The sequence below is a fragment of the Hydractinia symbiolongicarpus genome, chromosome 6 (genome assembly GCF_029227915.1).
Source record: "Hydractinia symbiolongicarpus strain clone_291-10 chromosome 6, HSymV2.1, whole genome shotgun sequence".
In the NCBI taxonomy this organism is placed as follows: Eukaryota; Metazoa; Cnidaria; class Hydrozoa; order Anthoathecata; family Hydractiniidae; genus Hydractinia; species Hydractinia symbiolongicarpus.
In genome coordinates, this window is record NC_079880.1 from 18,792,462 (window position 1) to 18,811,371 (window position 18,910).

General features: G+C 32.1%; 1 protein-coding gene across 1 annotated transcript in view; it reads left to right on the forward strand.

Moving 5' to 3' along the window:
• LOC130647338 (dual specificity tyrosine-phosphorylation-regulated kinase 4-like) overlaps positions 1-15,773 on the forward strand; it is a 76,491-nt gene extending 60,718 nt beyond the window's left edge. Inside the window, exons 2-23 of the mRNA XM_057453152.1 lie at positions 974-1,057; positions 1,971-2,136; positions 4,667-4,725; positions 4,826-4,883; positions 5,091-5,195; positions 5,289-5,369; positions 5,479-5,565; positions 9,239-9,279; positions 9,576-9,637; positions 9,723-9,854; positions 10,046-10,214; positions 10,898-10,952; positions 11,054-11,106; positions 11,695-11,727; positions 11,817-11,882; positions 12,045-12,199; positions 12,297-12,347; positions 12,605-12,726; positions 13,071-13,131; positions 13,747-13,876; positions 14,011-14,071; positions 14,765-15,773. Coding sequence (XP_057309135.1) covers positions 1,044-1,057; positions 1,971-2,136; positions 4,667-4,725; positions 4,826-4,883; positions 5,091-5,195; positions 5,289-5,369; positions 5,479-5,565; positions 9,239-9,279; positions 9,576-9,637; positions 9,723-9,854; positions 10,046-10,214; positions 10,898-10,952; positions 11,054-11,106; positions 11,695-11,727; positions 11,817-11,882; positions 12,045-12,199; positions 12,297-12,347; positions 12,605-12,726; positions 13,071-13,131; positions 13,747-13,876; positions 14,011-14,071; positions 14,765-15,052 — 2,049 coding nt within the window. The 5' untranslated portion in view covers positions 974-1,043 and the 3' untranslated portion in view covers positions 15,053-15,773. The remainder of the gene's footprint in view (positions 1-973; positions 1,058-1,970; positions 2,137-4,666; positions 4,726-4,825; positions 4,884-5,090; positions 5,196-5,288; positions 5,370-5,478; positions 5,566-9,238; positions 9,280-9,575; positions 9,638-9,722; positions 9,855-10,045; positions 10,215-10,897; positions 10,953-11,053; positions 11,107-11,694; positions 11,728-11,816; positions 11,883-12,044; positions 12,200-12,296; positions 12,348-12,604; positions 12,727-13,070; positions 13,132-13,746; positions 13,877-14,010; positions 14,072-14,764) is intronic.
• The last annotated feature ends 3,137 nt before the right edge of the window (positions 15,774-18,910 follow it).

Genomic DNA, 18,910 nt, shown 5'->3' on the forward strand with positions numbered 1-18,910 from the left:
TTTTTTTTTTTTTGGTTTTTACTTTGCTAGAATAAATTTTGTGATCTCTTTAGATAATGAAAGAATCAGCAAATAGATATATTTTTTAATCATGCAATTTTCTGCATTTCTATATACGTAAAAAGTTTTAAGCAGGAGTCCAAATGGACTCTTGTGACCATAACTTACACAAGTCTTAGTGCAAGTCAGACTTGTAGTCTCATGTCAGATTTCAAGCCCTAAAACATCTAAAAGCCTCCATGATGATTATAATAATAAGTACAGAATGTTTTTTTTAAATAAAGAGGTTAAAAAAATGCTCTAAATTGGCATCAATAGTCGATGTAATCATATCAATCTACATCAAAGTGTCTTGTTCTACATGTTAATAATATGCCAGTTTTTTCAGTGATGTTGTTTTCTTAAAAGTAAGAGTCAGTCAAGCCTTTGACACAACAAAACAAAATCTCAACTGCCTAATTAAGATTTTAATAAAAATTCTATTTCTCCACTTTTTTTTAAAAAAAAAGCAAAGAAAAATGACTCATGTTCTTTAAAATGCATATTATCATCATTATTGATTGTTCTTATTAAGAGATTATATCTATACTATGATTTTTGTAAATATTGTATTGCCATGGTAATGCTTTTACATCAAGTTTATGCTACATTAAAAAGATTTGTTAAAAAGTTTATCTAAATTTCTCATTCTGGGGAGTTACAGTGTTATATAAAATATTTTGCATCAGAAAAAATTGCTCGCACCCCTCAATGTGTGTTTTCCAAGTTTTCTATATTACGTGTGTATGTTAAGTGGTAAAACATCTATGAGTGAGGGTGTATTCATAATAAATGGCTTGCTTGTGTTTCCATTAACGAGTTAATTACTGTCATTAATGATGCCATTTATATTTGTAATAATATGTTTTCAAGTTCATATGTGGAGGAGATTTTTCTCTGTTGTCATACACAGCTCCATCTCTTTTCTCGTTTCAGCTTCAATAATAAAAAAATGATTCCATGCTTAGTTTGGGAAAATCACTTGAGAAAATGGTAATGAAGTAATGAATAAAAATAGGTAAGTCGTGTGCATAAAACTCTACGTGTTGTTTATAGTATTAAATTATAATCTGTTAAATCTCAGTTAGATTAATATAATGTTTCAGATGAAAGTTAAACTTTTTACATGGTGTATTGTGAGGGTGTCCACTCTATCAGGAATTTTAGGTTTAAATAATTCACAAAACTATTTTTATTTTATTTTATTTTTCTCTTCTTTTTAATCAATATTGTTATACATAATTAATTGCTAAAGTTGCCAGGAAAGCCACAGTATTAGAAAGTCAATTGTATTTCAATTAACAATGTTGCGATGTCAGTATAGAGGGATATTTAGCGAAAAACAATGATGATGTTGGGCAAACAAAAATACACAAAATTCTGTGCGTGTGCCCAAAGTAATAACACTCTTCTCCAGTCGACACATATCCTATTCTCCTGAAGCTCACGGGTTTATCACACTGATTTATCTTGTCTCAAACAACTTCTTATTGTTACCTTCTCACAATTTTTTACAACTTCTTGTTGTTTCATTATCTCAATATTTTCCATACCATGTCTGTTATTTGCAGAGCATAATAAAAATAATTCTAAAACTAGACACTTTAAAATTACTGTGATGTTTTGCAATCTTCTGTGCCTCTAATTTATTTATTTTGCCATTGAAAGTACCTTTAATGGCAACAAAATTGTACTCACATTTAGTAAGATTTATTTTTCAAAAAATTTCCAATATGTTGTTTGAGAGGATATTTTTAAAATACTTCTGCTAGTATATGCCAAATAAGAAAAAAGGTCTGTTTGTATTTTACTTCATTAAAGTGAAGTGAAGTATCAGGAAGTACACTGAAGCTTTTTTGCCTTTGCAATGCTTATAACTTTACTCTGAAACCACTGAGTCTGTCCATAATGAAACCTATGTTCTTTTTTAGAAATGACAGGATGGTGCAAAGAGAATCTCGTTACTACAAAGAACAAAATGGACACCAACCATCATTTTATCCCATGATATTTAACCCTACCGTTTATTATTCATCACACACTTCACATCATCCACAATTTGAAGCAAATCACACACCAGGAAATTTACCTTACCAGGTACATGTGTAGATCAATATACAGCGACATCAGAACATCTCTGCAGCCTATTCTTTTCATCTCAGACCTTAAACCCATTTTATATGCACTTAAAATGTTACATAAAGGGTTTTGACTAAAGCTATATTTATTCTTTAATGTAATGAAGAATATTACTACGTGTCACTAAAATATAAAACCGATTAGATCTTGGATATATACAATCTAAAAATTAAAAAAGAAATGTCAAGTATCTACTTGGAAATTGACATCATCAACAAGATATAGATGACTATCCACCAAGGTTTATACATTTGTGAACAGACCAAACAAAAGAAAATTAAACAGTATTAATCATTAATCATTTTCAAAAATTTATTTAAAGACGAAAAATCATTTACTTTTTTGAGATTCCATACTGTCAACTAAGTGAGGTTAAGCAAATTAATTTTCCAGATGGAAATTTTTTCCAATAATCAACAAAGTACTGGGAACATTATCATATTTAATGTATTGAGGATATTGAACACTGGCGTTAGGAGCTGCTACCATGGACACTTCAATAAAAAAGGAGGTCTACGAGCCAATTTCTGAAAAATTAAAATGGGGTGGTCAAGAAGTGATATCTTTATATTTTGCTAATTTTAACATATTTTGTTTACACCAAGTAGTTAACAACTTTGCAAACTTCTTTATAAAAATTCTCACCTTCAAGATTTTGGGACTAAACGTTTGTCCTATTTTTAGATAAATTTTGTGCAAAAGCTGAAATAGCATTTTGAAAGTGAATTTAATGCTAGAATTTATGTAGAAAAAATGTTTGTTCTAGTTTTACATACAATGCAACTCATGTCCTGCATAAAAACCTACATGAGTTCCAATGTCTCTTGTGGCCCTTCTTGCACATGATAAATTATATAAGATGTCAAGGTTATCTTTAAAAAAATTAATGTGCATGCTACGGGCTTGGTACTTAGACTTTCCCAAAGTTAGAATTTTGTTCAATTTAACTATTGTGCAATAGACCATAATAGCAGTAGCCTTTGGTTTTGGAAGTTAAAATTATATCATTTAATCTTTTTTTGAAAACAAACCATGTGCTTGGGCAAAGGAAAAGCACCATAGACCTATAAAAATAACCAACTTTGTAGAAAATCTTATTCAAAATTGTCTTCTGCAACTGGCTTGCTATGCATAATAACGTTTATAAAGATCTGTCTTAATCTTTCTTAGTAATATGATTCTTAAAATAAAATAGGTTTAGGAGCAAAATAAATGTCTCTTAATCAGCTCTATTATGCCCAAAAAAGTAAAGAATTACTATTTCAATATTTTGAAAAAATACAACATTTTGTAGACTTCATTTGTGGCGCCGTAGATTAGTGGTTATAGCTCTCGTACTCTGTGCGGGAGACCGGGGTTCGATTCCTCTTGACGGCGATTCAACATGGGCGAGTGAATGTTACCATAGCCCCGGGTTAACCCAAGCCATGTGAGGGAAATTGGGAAGATGGCACACTGTGTGGGCCGTTGGATGTTGCCGGGAGTTGTCTAGTAGAGCGCGGGCTCTAATTGGGTCTGCGTAGCTCAAAATGAGCATTAAATACTCTAGGACTCTCCATCTACGCCATGGCCCCTCCTGGAAATAATAGACAGGGTATATCCCTCGATATTTGTGAGGCTAGCCATGTAAAATATGCACATCTATCTATCTATCTATCTTCATATTTTCAAGAAAGCTGCTGCAAGATGTAGCTTATGGTGTGAACAAAATAACAAATAAAAATTGTGATGAACAAAAAGTTACTAATGGAATTTTGACCAGGAAAAATAGTCAAACAACTGCCTTTTACAGAGGTGTTTGTATAGAAACATGCTACACATTCATGTCTGTTTATTTTTGTAGAGAATTATTTATGGTCTTTAGTCTGGGCAAAATAAGAGAAAATGAGCAAAATTGGAGTTCTAGAATTTTTCCAGAAAATGGCTAGGGTTTTCAAAAACCAAGATGAATGGTGTTACAAGGTCTCTTAATATGCATTTATTTAAAGACAATTTATCCCTTTTCCAATTTTGCCAAAAAATAGTAATTCTACCTGAATTAGTAATTTTATCTCATGCATCACTGGATACATTTCAGACAACAGAAAAGAATTTTCAGATTGATGTTTTTAAGTTTGACTGAGCAGTCACGTACATCACTTTAAAGATGTTATTTGTAATTTTAAAATTCTATTTTGGGATCCCAACGAATACATTTTTTTTTCATGTGCACCTGTTGCAAATTTCTTGACATGGATAATTCTTGTTTTCTTTGCCTAATTAAAATAGAAGATTGTTTGCTTGGAATTTACTTTACTTTGTTATGATTGAAGTAACACAGTGTTTGCTTGTGGAGTTAAATGTCATTTTTGACGTAATGGGTCATTGTTCCTAGGTCTTTCCATTTTCTACTTTTTTGTTTTCATTGCAAAATAAAAGTAAATAAGCCAACTTCTGTTTTCTTTTTTTGTGTTTTTTTATTTGTAATGGTTTCTATTGTTTTCTTTAGAGAGATTCATTTCAAGACAGACAACTAACCATGCCTCCTCAGTTACGGGACACTTCCAGGTATGGCCTGTCGAAACAATATAAATTATTAAAACAATAATACTAAAATTAGTCACATAGGTAGCTTTGGTATTATATCTGTATTTATTTATTCTTTCAGAGTTCACGCAAGTAATATTTTTACTCCTGGCAATGCAACAGGTACTTCTCAAACTAAGGTGATTTCTGTTTTTATTATTTTTTTATTTGGAAGATATTCCTACTCGGTGTTACAGGTTTGAAAAATAATTGTATATCAAATGTGAAAAATATATATATTAGAATTTTTATTCATATTTATCAAGGAAATTAGGGAGTAGTGATTTTTTGTATAAACACCAAGAAAGCATTTGTAATTGTATTTCTAAACACTTTAAAAATTTCAGCTGGAAAAACATCATTCAACTCTAAACTCTTCGTTGCTTGCTACACATCAAGGGCATCATTATCATAAAAGTAGTCGAAGACGTGGTAGCATGCCAGTATTTGAGGTATGAATTTAACGTTATTACTGCAACAAACGTAATGATTGATTATTAGTTTGCACTTTTCCCATTTCTCATTCTACTTTGAATTTCCTTTAGTCTCACACACAGTCATTACCAAAACTTAACTATGTCCAAAAATCTATTCACCAAGCAACGCTGGTCCAACGACCTATAAAGGTGAATTATAACATCTTCTAACTTTTTTCAGTCCTTTTAATTTGTACTTTTTGATATAATGTGCATATGAAATGTTGCTGAAATCAACTACCGCACCACTTATATCTAGAGATATGCAGGCATGACTCAACTTCCATTAATAGACCCATTATCAACCAATTATTATCAACAATCAAACTCTCATGTGTCAACCAAGGTAATAATGTTATTTTGTGTTTTTAAGTGTAATTAATATCCAATTACATATACTCTTACCAGATATGCCTGTGGAGTGGCAAACTGATAAGAAGATATTAACGTTTAACGATTCTCTGTTAAACCATTGCCTCTGTTCTGTAGAAGTGACTTACCGATAAAATCTATAGAGTAAATTTTTTTTAAAAAAAAGTCATAAACCCATCAGTGCTGAAACAGATAGGTTGGCACAGTATTGAGAAATCAGCCCAATTCTGGTAGCAGGAGGTCCCTACCCTTACCCATAGCTGCAATGCTTTGATAGTAATGAACTCATTAATTTATTAAGTTATTTACATCAAGGTATTGTTATAGACATTGTAACACCGAATTTTTCAATTAACATTTTCAGTGGCATTTTTCAGCAACTTCAAAGAAAAATAAACACATCCACTATATCTGTCATAAGCTTAGCATATTAGGGTTTGACAGTCATTTTTTTGATTTTCTTAACTCTATGTTTTAGTCAGCTGTCCCAAGTTATTAGGGGTTTGGACATCAACTAATCTAATATTATCTTTTAGGAAATATATGATTCAGAAAAGTTCAGCTAAACAAGCAAAAATATGTATCAATTATGTTTAACATTGTGTTTCTTTTATTTATATACACATAGCTGTTTTAAGGGTAAATTTGGTTTTCTAATAAAATTGCAAAAATCGCTCCGGTTTGAGTAACCATGAGTAAAAACCATGTGAAGTAGATTTCAACAGATTTTTTTGTTTTTTTTTAAATTCTTAAAAGAGGCTGTCAGTGGCTATTATGTTTATAAAAAAAAACAAAGATGAGGAAGCAGAAAATTTTATGTATATTTTAGACTAAATTTTTTCAGTTAGAGTATTGAGGCAAAACGGCGAAAAGATCAATGGCTTTTTGGCATCATATTTTAAAAATCTTTCGAGTGCTATAATATTTTGATCACAATAATTAACAGACTGATCAAGATTTGATTTTGTTTATACTTGTTTTAAAGGATCAGAGTAATTATGATTTCAGTGCCAATTGTGACAAAAACAAAATTTGAGTAGTCAATACTTTCGCAAACTCGTAGACGAACTACGGTTGCTGACGAGTCTCATCACCTTGCATGTGAGCAACAAAATTGTGTCTATGGGGTTGGAAATTTACACCCGCACCAGTTTTCGATCATGTTTGTTATTTCTTTAAAAATAAGACCCAAAATGAGAAGAATTTTTCTGATTTTCCTGTTTTTAAATTATGAAGCAATATTTACAAAAATTTCATTGTATTGCCCTATTTTGTGGGAACTAAAAAAACTGTTGTTATTTTTACTAAGATACAAAAAGAATTTATAATTGAAGCTAAGATTTTTAAGTTGCAGATAAGCTAATCTCAAAAAACTACTGTACAATTACTGTACAACTTTTTTGTCTACCTGTCTATGTAATGTTATCATTATATATATGTGTTTTTAATATAATATTCCCCTCCAATTTAATTCAAGTACATCTTATTAACCTCAGAATATATTTCAGCTTTCAATACTTGTTTTTGTCAGCAGTATATTCTGGGAGAAAATATAAATATATTTAAAGGGGACAGGTGCAAATTTTTTTAATCCTGTCTTTAATAACATATTGTTTTTAAGAGTACTTTTTGTTCTTCTTTTTTTCTTTCTTTTTGTTTGCAGATATATATATACATATTTTTTGATAACTCAATGAGTAGTTGTGTTGGGTGGTTTTGGAGAACTTAACATAAATATAATATTTAATTTTAAAATTTAAGTTTTTGTTTTATTGTCTTTGTTATTGTTGTTTTTATTTGTTGTTGCTGATTTAATTTTCTGTAGTTGTTGTTGTTGTTATTTTTTGTGTGATTTCTTTCTTTTTTGTTTGGAAATTCTGTGCTTGATTTTAAATTAAAGTGTTGGTTTAAAATTTTTGTTCAATGTAAAAATACTAACACAATATTTTCTTTTTTTGTAAATTTTCATTCATTTTATACTTCTTTTTCTTTTTTTGTTTGATAATTCAAAAATTTAAATACAATTAAAAGCAAGATTTTTATCTTCAAGAACCATGCCTATTAAGTATTTTAAGGAATGAAAACAAAGTGTATGTTTAACTTGACCGAGTTAATGTGGAACCTACGAGCATTATTTGAAAAACTTTGGCTTAATGCAGAGGTAGAGAGATTTTTTAATTTTTCATACTTCTTTTTTCTCATTGTGTAGTAGAAACTTATGACATTGTAAATATTTTATGTTATTTTTCTTGATTTTGTTTGTAAAGTGGATTTAAAACTTATTGGGGAACGACACACCTAATCCGTTTAAGACAGTTGTTTTTCATATTAATACATTTTTTACATGTGTAAGTGTTGTTTATGAAAGTGGAAAATACAGAAGTTGTTAGGCTGGTTTATCTGAAAGCATTTTGTGACTCCAAAAGGTGTTTGCTTTCTTGCTTCAGTTAACATTTAACTCCATATTAACCTGGTACAATACAATCTGCATTTTTGTTTATTAAAATACGACCTCTCTGCACCATTTCGCATGCTGTGTTCACCTGGAAGAAAAGGGTTTCCATTTATTGTGCAAAGTAAAAATTTTGTACAATAAAATTTTTGCTGTTATATTTTCTTTTTTCTTTTTTTTTTTTTTTCATATCAATTTCTACTGATTAAAGGGTTTTTTGATTGATTAGCCATCCCAAACCCATACTACCATAGGGAATACATGGTAAACCTGTACTTATGATGGCAATAATGATAAGGAGAATTCGAAATCGTGTTGTTTTGCCTATTTAATAGCTAACATGAAGTAACTTATTCAATGTATAGGAAATGACGATGTTCTATACCCTACTACTCTGTCACTTTTAATGTAAACAAATATGTTTTTTTATGATTTATTTATTTCTTGCTGCCATAATGGTATTGATATTGTCACCTTCGTACTGAGTAGAGTTGTCGCTAAACGCAGTTTTTGTAGTTTGACTTTAGTTACGATGTGATTGTCAGTGTCTTTTGTCAGTGTGCATACAAGAAGGAAGAAAGTTTGTAGAGACATTGGCTTAAACCAGTATTTCTTTTTTAGTATTGAATCACGAAGTCAGGAAAGTCTGCTGTTGTTGCAAATATTTTCTGAGAATAACCAAATGGTTTTGTTTATTTATCATGTGATATGAGAATAGGGAAACTTACAACCATACAATATCATGTTAATTATGTGTTTTGTTTGTAAAGTAGATGTATTCTTTGGACAAGTAAAATTGACTTGGACCTCAATTATGCTTTTAACATTTTGAAAAATTATATATACCCTTACGTTGTGCTTGTCTTGAACAATCTTTTAAATATGCGAACACACTTATATACTAAAATCTGAAATTTGGTAATGTAATCCGGGTCCAAAGTTATTAAATGCACCAAACATTTTATCAAACATTCTTTAAAAGTCATAAACCTTTTTCACAAGCCAAAACCTGTGTTAAGAAACTGCAAAATAATTCTTACATGAGAAAGTGAAGAAAGTTTCCTTAATTTTTGCTTAAACTTACTTTATAATCCACAGTCAAATTGCTGGTCACCCTGACTTTACATAAGGCAGACAATTAATTTCTTACTTTTAAGCCAATGATGTTATAATTATCTTCTGTATAATGTTTTAGGCTCATAACACTGGCACATGTGACAATCCACCTCAACAAAGGTTTGTCTCTCATACAATTATCTTTTTGAGTTAAAGAATTTATTGTGCAATTAAAAATCAAGCTAGAACATGATATTTGTAGAAATAACCAGTTTGGAGGTAAGACGACACCTGACTAATACTCTGCGTTAAGTAGGCTTCAAAGAAATATTTGAAAAATTCTCTTTTGCAATATATATTATGCCTGGCGTTGTTGTAGTTGGTTCATGTAGGTTTTTGAGTTGTACTTGTGCTCACCTCTTCTTGTCTTTGCTGGCGTTTTGGAAACAGCATTGTAACTTTTGCTTCGGTTTTAGTGAGTTGAAAGAAAGGACAGCGAATTGTGATTCTGTGGAAAAATGGCCCCTTACTCCTGCTGGTGAGTACGATACTGGTGGCTGCAGTATATTTTCAGCTTCTTTACACACTAGGTTTTACTGATGTGTTCATATGTGATGTTTTAGCTTCAATGAAATTGTACAAAGATCGACTGACTACCTTCGAACAAGCTGAAATCTTAGATTACACTGAGGTCTGGTACCTAGGTGTGGATTCTAAGAAGATTGAAGGTGTTCCTGGTGCACCAATGAATAATGGTCAGTTTAAATTCGTAGCTTTAACTCAAGCGTAAATTACCACCCCTTTTTGCACTTAGGTTACTAAGAGAATGAGGTACCAACAGTAAATGATAAAATAATTTTTAATTTGTTGTTGTTGTTGTTGTTTAGTGTGGTCATCGTACTATTTTGTTTGCATTTATTCTTTTCGAAAGCTTTTCTCTCTTTAGGTTATGATGACGAAAACGGTAGCTACATCCGAGTGTTAAAAGATCACATTTCTTATCGTTATGAAGTGGTCGACCTCGTCGGTAAAGGTTCTTTCGGTCAAGTCATTAAAGCGTACGACCACAAGCTGAAAGAATATGTGGCCATTAAAATTATTCGAAATAAAAAGAGGTAACGTGAATAGTGTTTTATACTACCGTAGTTGAACAATTCCCGCATTTAAATATATATGCCAGTGCTCTCAACGTTCAAGACAATGTTCTAAATATTAAAAATTAATAAACATTCGTTCCATTGGTTGAGAACAGAGGAAAAATTAGTTATGTCATCAGTTAAATCATGCAGGATGGAATTTGACGTTTTCCTTTCGTATTATTCAAGTTAATAGGACTGTACACCAATTAAGTTCCAAAAAAATTTCAGACATATTATACCGTATGTTTCTATTCTATCGTGTCTTCAACTGGGTGGTTCGTTGGCGGGTAGTGTGTAGCTGTAATGTTATGTTGGCGGGTAGTGTGTAGCTGTAATGTTATATGCCTCTTGTCTCAACCTTACTTTTGTTATGGAGTGACGAAGTGCTTCCTGTTCTATATGCGACGATATACTAACTCACGAGAGAAAATTAACTGACGTTAGCTTTTAGTGAAAACCAAACCTAAGGGAAGAAGGTTATATCCAGTCCTTACTTTTTCCTTTACTTTTAAAATAATCAATAAAATTTTTCCTTTTTTCTATATGTGCAAACAGTTTTATATTGAAGCAACTTATTTTAAAACAGTCTAATTTCTGCATCCAGTTTTTTGATATTTATACAACGTATTTCAGAACAATTTCTGCATTGCTTTATTTAGATTCCACCACCAGGCGTTGGTGGAGGTCAAAATACTAGACTCTCTCCGTCGCAAGGTAAGAAGCTTATAATATTAAAGATGATCTTGTTTTCAGGTTGTGTAACATTTTAAAGTAGTAACGCGTGCAACAAATTAAAAACGCTTTTTTTAATTTAGGATCGTGAGAAGGGGCATAACATAATCCATATGAAAGATTATTTTTATTTTAGGTTTGTGAACACCCCTTTGTTTGTTTTTGTTTTCTGCTGTTGTGTTTTCTTGTGTTTTTGATACCAACAAATCATTCACCCTCATCTTGCGAGCTCCATAGTTTTTTTTTTCGACAAAATTGCAGGTTTAAAAAACAGGCGAGGTTTTTGATTTTTTCTTTAATTCGCCAATATTTACACGCGCGAAAAATGTTTTTGTATGTCATGTCTATGTTCTTGGAAAATACAGCTAAGAATTCATTGGATTTTTTAAAATAAGTACCTGCTATAAGTGTACCAATTACCGGAAATGATCGTTTTCCATAAGGGTATATTTTCGTAGCAGTATTAACAACATTATTAAAACACGATACGATTTTTTTCTGTCGTTACGATGCAGTTTTTGCTAAAGCAAGCAATAGTGCATATATGGGAATGGTAATTCAAACAACGCTAATGGCACCACATGAAATCTAAAAGACGCCAAAACCTGGTAAAAAAAGAAGAACTTCTCTTTAATATTCGCGTGTTTTGTATCCCTGGTTTTTCTATCCATCTCCTAACCTTTTAAACTCTTTGGTAATTTGTGTTTTCGTTCTTTTCGTGTAGGAATCACTTATGCATTTCTTTCGAGTTGTTAGGGTATGCACATTTTATAATTTTGTGTTCTTTATTTTTTGGTTTAATATGCTGGTATGTGCTTAGAAATTACAAAATTTTTTGTTTTTCAGAATGAATTTATACGAACTAATAAAAAAGAATAACTTTCAAGGGTTTAGTTTGACGTTGATTAGAAGGTAATATTTTGATGTTGTTTTTTTGTGTGTGTGTGTTTTTTTTCCAATTTTTTTAAACAAATGATGCGGTGACCACTTACATGTACAACGAAAAAAATATTACAAAATATTAAATTATCATGAAAAAGAAGTGAATTTAGAATCCTTTTTTCTTTATTTTAGGTTTGCCATATCAATACTACAATGTCTTCGGTTGTTGCACAAATGTAAAATTATCCATTGCGATTTGAAACCGGAGAATATACTGCTGAAACAAAGAGGCACGACCGCCATCAAGGTAATCGACTTCGGATCAAGCTGTTACGAACACCAGAAAGGTATGTTTGTGTTTTATTGCATCTTGTTCTCTTTAACCTTCTTGTGTTATTATTATTATTATTATTAAATCCTGTTTATAATATCTCTTATGTTTAGTATATACTTACATACAGAGTCGTTTTTACAGATCTCCAGAAGTTATCCTAGGTAAGTGTAGCTTGTCATAAGTTTAAAATGCGTCATGTATGTTGCAATGAAACGCTATGAAAGATTATAATATTTTAAAACAAGGCGTCCTGTTCTATGCCACATTATTTTCATTTTAACGGTACAGTCAGAACGTTAAGTGAAATTCTTGATCGTAAAGCTTGAATTTTTTTACGAAGAAACGAGGAGCTTGTTAATTTTTTCCACATAAATATCTTCGCGAAGTATAAAAAAAATGTTATGTCTTTTTTCTTTAGGTATTTCATACTGCACAGCTATCGATATCTGGTCATTGGGGTGTATTCTAGCAGAGCTATACACTGGCTATCCGTTATTTCCTGGCGAGAATGAAGTGGAGCAATTGGCTTGCGTGATGGAGGTGAATATACATAAACGTCTAATCGTAGATCTCGTTTTATCTGTTGATTCAGACGCAAGTGATTTTGATAATCAGCTTTGAACTAAATTAAAATTGTTAATTTTAATTTAGTTTATTTTAACTGTTGTTGCGTAAGTTTGACCGTGAAGCAACAAAACAGCAATAAGAGCCGCCATTAAATGGGCTGCATATAAAACACCACAAAAATAGATACTGAAGTAAACTAGGGATGTTGTTTATTTTTTGATCAAATTGTATGTTTACAGACTTGAATACAATTTTAGTTATTTTACGCAGCAGCAATTAATGAACGTAACCTCATGTCTTGTATGTTTTGTTGTTAGATATTTGGTCTCCCACCAATAGATCTCATCGAAAAAGCACAGCGAAGGAGGCTATTTTTCGGTACGAAAATTTGTTTTATAATGTCGAAGAACAAGAGCAGCAATAGGCTGTTTTAATTTTCCAGTCAGGTGTTTTATTTCTTCTATCTCACTTGTTCTATTTTTTGGACAACGGATCTCAAGTGCTGTTTCGTATGTTAACTTTGCATTGCAAACATTGAGTATCGTAACATTACCTACAGTTTCATGTTACTTGAAACCTTTTTCATAATTTTGAAGAAATGAGAAGTAGTTTGAACGCTCTTGTTGAACATAATTTAGATCGTTCCCTGTTTTCTTGCATGGCTGTGTTTTTGATTTCAGTTTCAGAATGCTCTGTCAGGAATTTTCAAATATTGTCAGGAAAATTTCAAGAATTTTAGACTTATTTAAGTTCAACTATTATAATTTAAGGTAATGCCAAGGATTCAATTTCATATCTGTTAGCACTAATTTTATTTAAGCATGGAATGCCAGGAATTTTAGTGAAAAAGTGTCAGGAATTTTTAGAAAATAATGAGTTAATATTGAGTGAATGAGTAATATTGAGTCTTATAGAGACTTGTACCCACGAATTAAACCCTCGCATCTTGTCCCTGTGGAGTACAAGTCATTGATCTAGTTATTCTTTTTATAGATTCAAAAGGTCAACCTCGAAGTACCACAAATTCGAAGGGGAAAAGAAGAAGACCTCTCTCCAAAAATTTGAGCACATCACTCAAAACTAACGACCCACTTTTTCTCGATTTCATACGGTGTTGTTTAGAGTAAGTGAAAGAAATACCTCTTTATGTCATTTTTTTACACTTGTAACTGTCTTTCCATTGCCATGTAGCTTTTGATTTTTGATTTTTTTGAAACCTTTCTTAGCGTAAAGGTATTTTGAACGTTGTTTTTTTAGGTGGGATCCATCTAAAAGAATAACTCCTGATGAAGCTATGCATCATGCTTGGATAACTGAGGTAACTATTTTGGCTTGCTAAACCAGCGCATCATTTGTTTTGCCAACTTCCACATAGTAAGAAAGTGTATGCTACCTTGCCAACTTAAATTATGGCTGCCCCATGGGACGAAAACTTAAGTAGGAGACGAAAACTCGAGGTGACAATTAGCACAGATGAAACATCTCGAAAATTCTATTTTTTCAAGCCGCTACAAGAGAAAATTGACCCTTTATTCTACCTAAAAAAAACTTTTTGCGAGAAAGCATTTTTGTGAATATTGTGCATTTAATTTTTTTTCTCGCGCGTAAAAGTAAATTTAGCTCCTGGGTAAAATTATAACATCTAGCATTTTCTTTGATTGGTAATGCTGTAATAACTCTTCAAACATCACTTCTTGAACTTTTCGATCAAAAAAGATTAACTTCGTGGCATTTTGGCATTTCCCCCAACAACCGAGTTCAACCTGTCATTTCTTAGCTAACTGAAAATTTTAGCCTTTTTTGTATATCCATACCAAAACGCTAAAACAGCCAAAATTATCTTTAAAGTGACAAAATTGTTTCAATAAAACGGAGGCAATATATACTACTATCTACACTTTACTCAATCGTAATCTCTTATGTTTTGAATTGTAAATTAGTATTTACCATTTACTATGTAAAACCAACTTTAAATAAATGAAATAATAATAATAATAATAAATAATTACAGGGAAAACAGAATTCAAAACGGACATCAACAACACGAAAGCAAATCGATGAAAGTCCGGTTCCAACCACAGATAAACATTCGGGTTCAAACCCAGATTCATACCGGACATATTTTGTTACTCAGTCAAAAAGGAAGCCTGTGTACCACGCTCAGTTACAGTATTCGCATTATCCGGACCTCTCGATGCATTCCGGTGCATACTTCTGCAACAAAGAAAACAAAAACGGAAAAGAACGGCATCAGCCTAGTGAACCTAAAAACGACAAGTTTCTGCCTTCGTTAAAATAGTTAGGCTGTGTAGATATCGCGATTGCAACAAAAATTAAAAGCCACGGCTACGTTAGATGAGTTGAAATTGCCGTATCGGCATTGAAAACCTTTTACGAGATATTACTAGATTTGCGACATGCGAAGTTAAGACTACATCAATTCCGTTGTCTCGATTCGTCTACGGTGAACATTTCTCTCTGGTAGAGAAAACCTTAGTTTTAATAATAGTTTATAGTTAGAGCATAGATAACGCATCCTGCGCACAAACAAATTGACTATGTACACCCTTCATCGTGGCCACGTTTAAAAGCTATGTTATTATTAAAAGTTCTTCCGTGAACACGTAGAGTTAAACGTTTCGCAAACAAACACCAAAACGAGGCACTTTAAGTAAGTTTACCTAAAAAGCTGACAATCGTACATTCGCACAAAGTATTGATTATTTCAACTGAACTATCCTGAACGCATTAGTGTAGACCAGACACACTGCGCGTGCCCATGCTACAAATTCATGTTGCAGCACTTTGTTATTTTATTTCGTAGTAGAAAATAAGTTTTATTTATTTGTCACGTTTTAAAAGTAAAATACTTTTTTATTACACCGTAATATTTTTTGTAAATTTTTGTTATTTTTATTTTTTATACCTCGTTTTATTTTAAATTACCTAAATGACTTTATAAATAATTATAATGTATTATTATTATTATTATGATCAATGCTGATATGGAGATAGACTAATCGCTCGTTCTCTCTTCATTTGTTAAAACAAATGTTACAGCGTCCCACGTTGGACACCAATTCAATGATTTTGTTTTTGCGTGAACAAATTTTCGCGCGAATTTAATAAACGTATCATTATCCTGCTAATTTTTCGTGAATTTTACAAAAAAAAAAATTACATGCCAATTTTTTTCTCAATTTTTCACTATTTTTTTTCTTATTATTTGCTTTTCAGTGGTTTCAATCGATTCACGGGATTTAACTTTACTAAATAGCGACAGAAAATGAATTCTCTTCTGCTTGTCAAAAATAAAGTTTCGTGGTCTTTTAGACTCGCCACTTGGTGCGGCTGATTAAAGGGGACCCCTTGAAGAAAGCCTTATTATGATGTAACAAAAAACCAGCATTGTGATACAAGGCGGCATGGAATACAACATAACACATTGCATTACACAATCTTATTTTAAAATATTAGTAATGTAAGATTCTGTACAATTTTAAAGAAAACTACGTCTTCTACTCGAGGTGGTGGTGGAGGATTTTAAACCATTAAAATGATTGGTGTCTATACGCGTCTAACTGTGCAATGACGCCGTTACAAAGAACTGCAATATAAAAAAAATTGTTTTTATTTTTGTGACAAGCCATACCGTTAACTTTTACCTCCCTCTGTTGTAAACCCCCCACCTATGAATGTAAATAAAAGCCAAGATTGTTAGATCCAGGGTAATCAAAAAAGTGTGGCTTGTACTCACTACTTTCTTCGACTAACCTAAACTGAGGTTTTCTTAAACCGGCTGTGGCACCAGCCTCGTTCCCAGGGGCTCTTAACTTTTTGAACATTAGCCGTCAAGGCGGCTTTGACACTGTGGTTACATAAAATGGCAAGTAAGGTGAAAGCTCACAAGAGTGTATTCATAGGTTTTTATATTTAAATGCGCCTATGTAAATAAGACTTGGCTGGACTTTTCGTTACTAAGATAAGTCTGAGAAATTTAATAAAAATATGAGTTCCAGTTTGTAAAAAAAAACCTAGATGCAACGATTTAGTTCATCTTTTCATAATGAATTTCAGGTAGTTAAAACTCTTATTATAAGCAAATAAAAATTTAATTTCCATCCCAAATTGAAAAAATTGCAGTTGGTATTGGGAAAATCAACCGAACACAAGTAAAAATAAGTTTTTCGAAAAACTCAGAAGTTAAAAACAAATTTGATAAATAGGAGTTTAAAGTTGAAATGATTATTAGTCTTCAAAATTAAAAAGGGTGTCAAAGAAAATTATCCTCTCAAAACTACCAAGCCGTATGTCTTCCTATGTTGGTTTGATATTTTTACGTTTTTAACAAAATATATTAACTGGTGTAAATTACCCAACTGACAGGGCCTCGTGATCGGCGTAAAAATTAAATGTGTGGCCAAATTCAACTCAGGAGCTTACAGTGGTGTATGATTATGTTTTTTAAAATCCGTCCCTTGTATGTTCAATCTCGTCCCCAGGGCATATTGTATCTTTTCCGACCTCGGGACGGCGAAACGAACACGTCCAGCCAGATAATAAAAAAGACAACAGGCGCTGGGAACAAGGTTGTCCCTGTTGTCTCTTGCCGGGAAAAGTTACGTCCGTTTTATGACATATGCGTGGGTCCTTGTAATAAACATTAACCGACCCTTGCAAGTTATACGGAGTTGTCTACTAAACCCAGTGTCACGCTATTTAAAGCTGTTCTTCAATACATGAATCTTTTTTATATAGAATATATATTTTATTTTACCTTTTAAACAGCATTAATGCTGGTTAGTTATTTTCGAATGTAGTAAACAGTGCATTTCGGTTATACACCTACTTTGTAAAGTTATAAAAAACATAGATTTAGTTTTTGTTGAGTGGCTAACCATGTGAATATGTTGCAACGCATGATGTAAACAAGAAATATGGCGGCCAGAGCACAAGCGTAAATATCGCTTCAATTCCTCTTAATCACTTTGTACATGCAGCCAAGACCAGAAGACAGTTCTTGTGTGAATGGTGAAAAAGAGATTTAAGTTTTCTGTGTTAGGACTATTATAAAGTTTATTGAAATTTATTTTTTAAGAGACCTTTTTGTGCAATTTTTCATTATATTATTTTTATATTATATATCAGTCAGGGATAACCGCAAATTAGGCTATCATGCCAAATTAGGCTAGTAGCTTAGTTAGGAGATTTTTCATAGACTATTTAGGCGAGTATCTCCTATTTAGGCGATTTGCTATCTTCTTTTATGATTATCTCGAAAACCACGTCTGGTCGCGCCATATCTTTTGAAGCTTTGGTTGCTAATTACATCATCTTCGTTTGAGCAAAATTTTTTATAGTTTGCTTCACAGGATTAAAAATTATACATCAAAAGTCTTTGGAGCGGCTAATTAAACGAGAAATAGTCTATTTAAGCTATGCGCCACCATGTTGAAAATATGCGCGCGGGAAATTTAGCCTTTTTTCAGAAGCAACCGTGGCCGTAAAACAAAGAAGCCGTAACACAGCTCATGCGTTCTTAATCAAAGCAAACTAAACGCTATATCTTCGGACAGCGCAAATAATAAAGAAAAATATATTTGGACCATCAAAAGGGGGTTCTATAGAATGTTTTTAGCTAATATAATCATTGCAATTATGCAACAGAACAGCGATAGGCAGCAAAACCATGTTGATAGCCTAATTAGGAGTGATAAATCGCCTAAGTAGGCTATCGTAGACTAATTAGACTATTATAGCCTATTTTGCGGTTATCCCTGACTGTATATTTATTATATTTCATTATGTTTATTACATATTTTTAGCTAGAATTGCAATGTTTATAAAAGTTCTGTGTATGCGCACGCATCTTTACAGGCAATAGAAAAGGCCTACATAAAGAAAATTGACTATTTCCTTTAATTTTTAGATTTAGGGAATAAACAAGAGCTTGAATTGGTTTTTACTAACTATAATTTTTGCCGTGTCTGCATGACCGGCAGCCGGCCGATGATATTTGAAATACTTAATGGCCAGCAGTTAAAAAATTACATAATTTATGTGCCGGTCATTGTTATCCTATATACTAAATAGCCGGCAGTTTAAGATGTATGTGTTTTATGACGAGGGTGTCGATAAGCCGCATACGCCGTAAAAA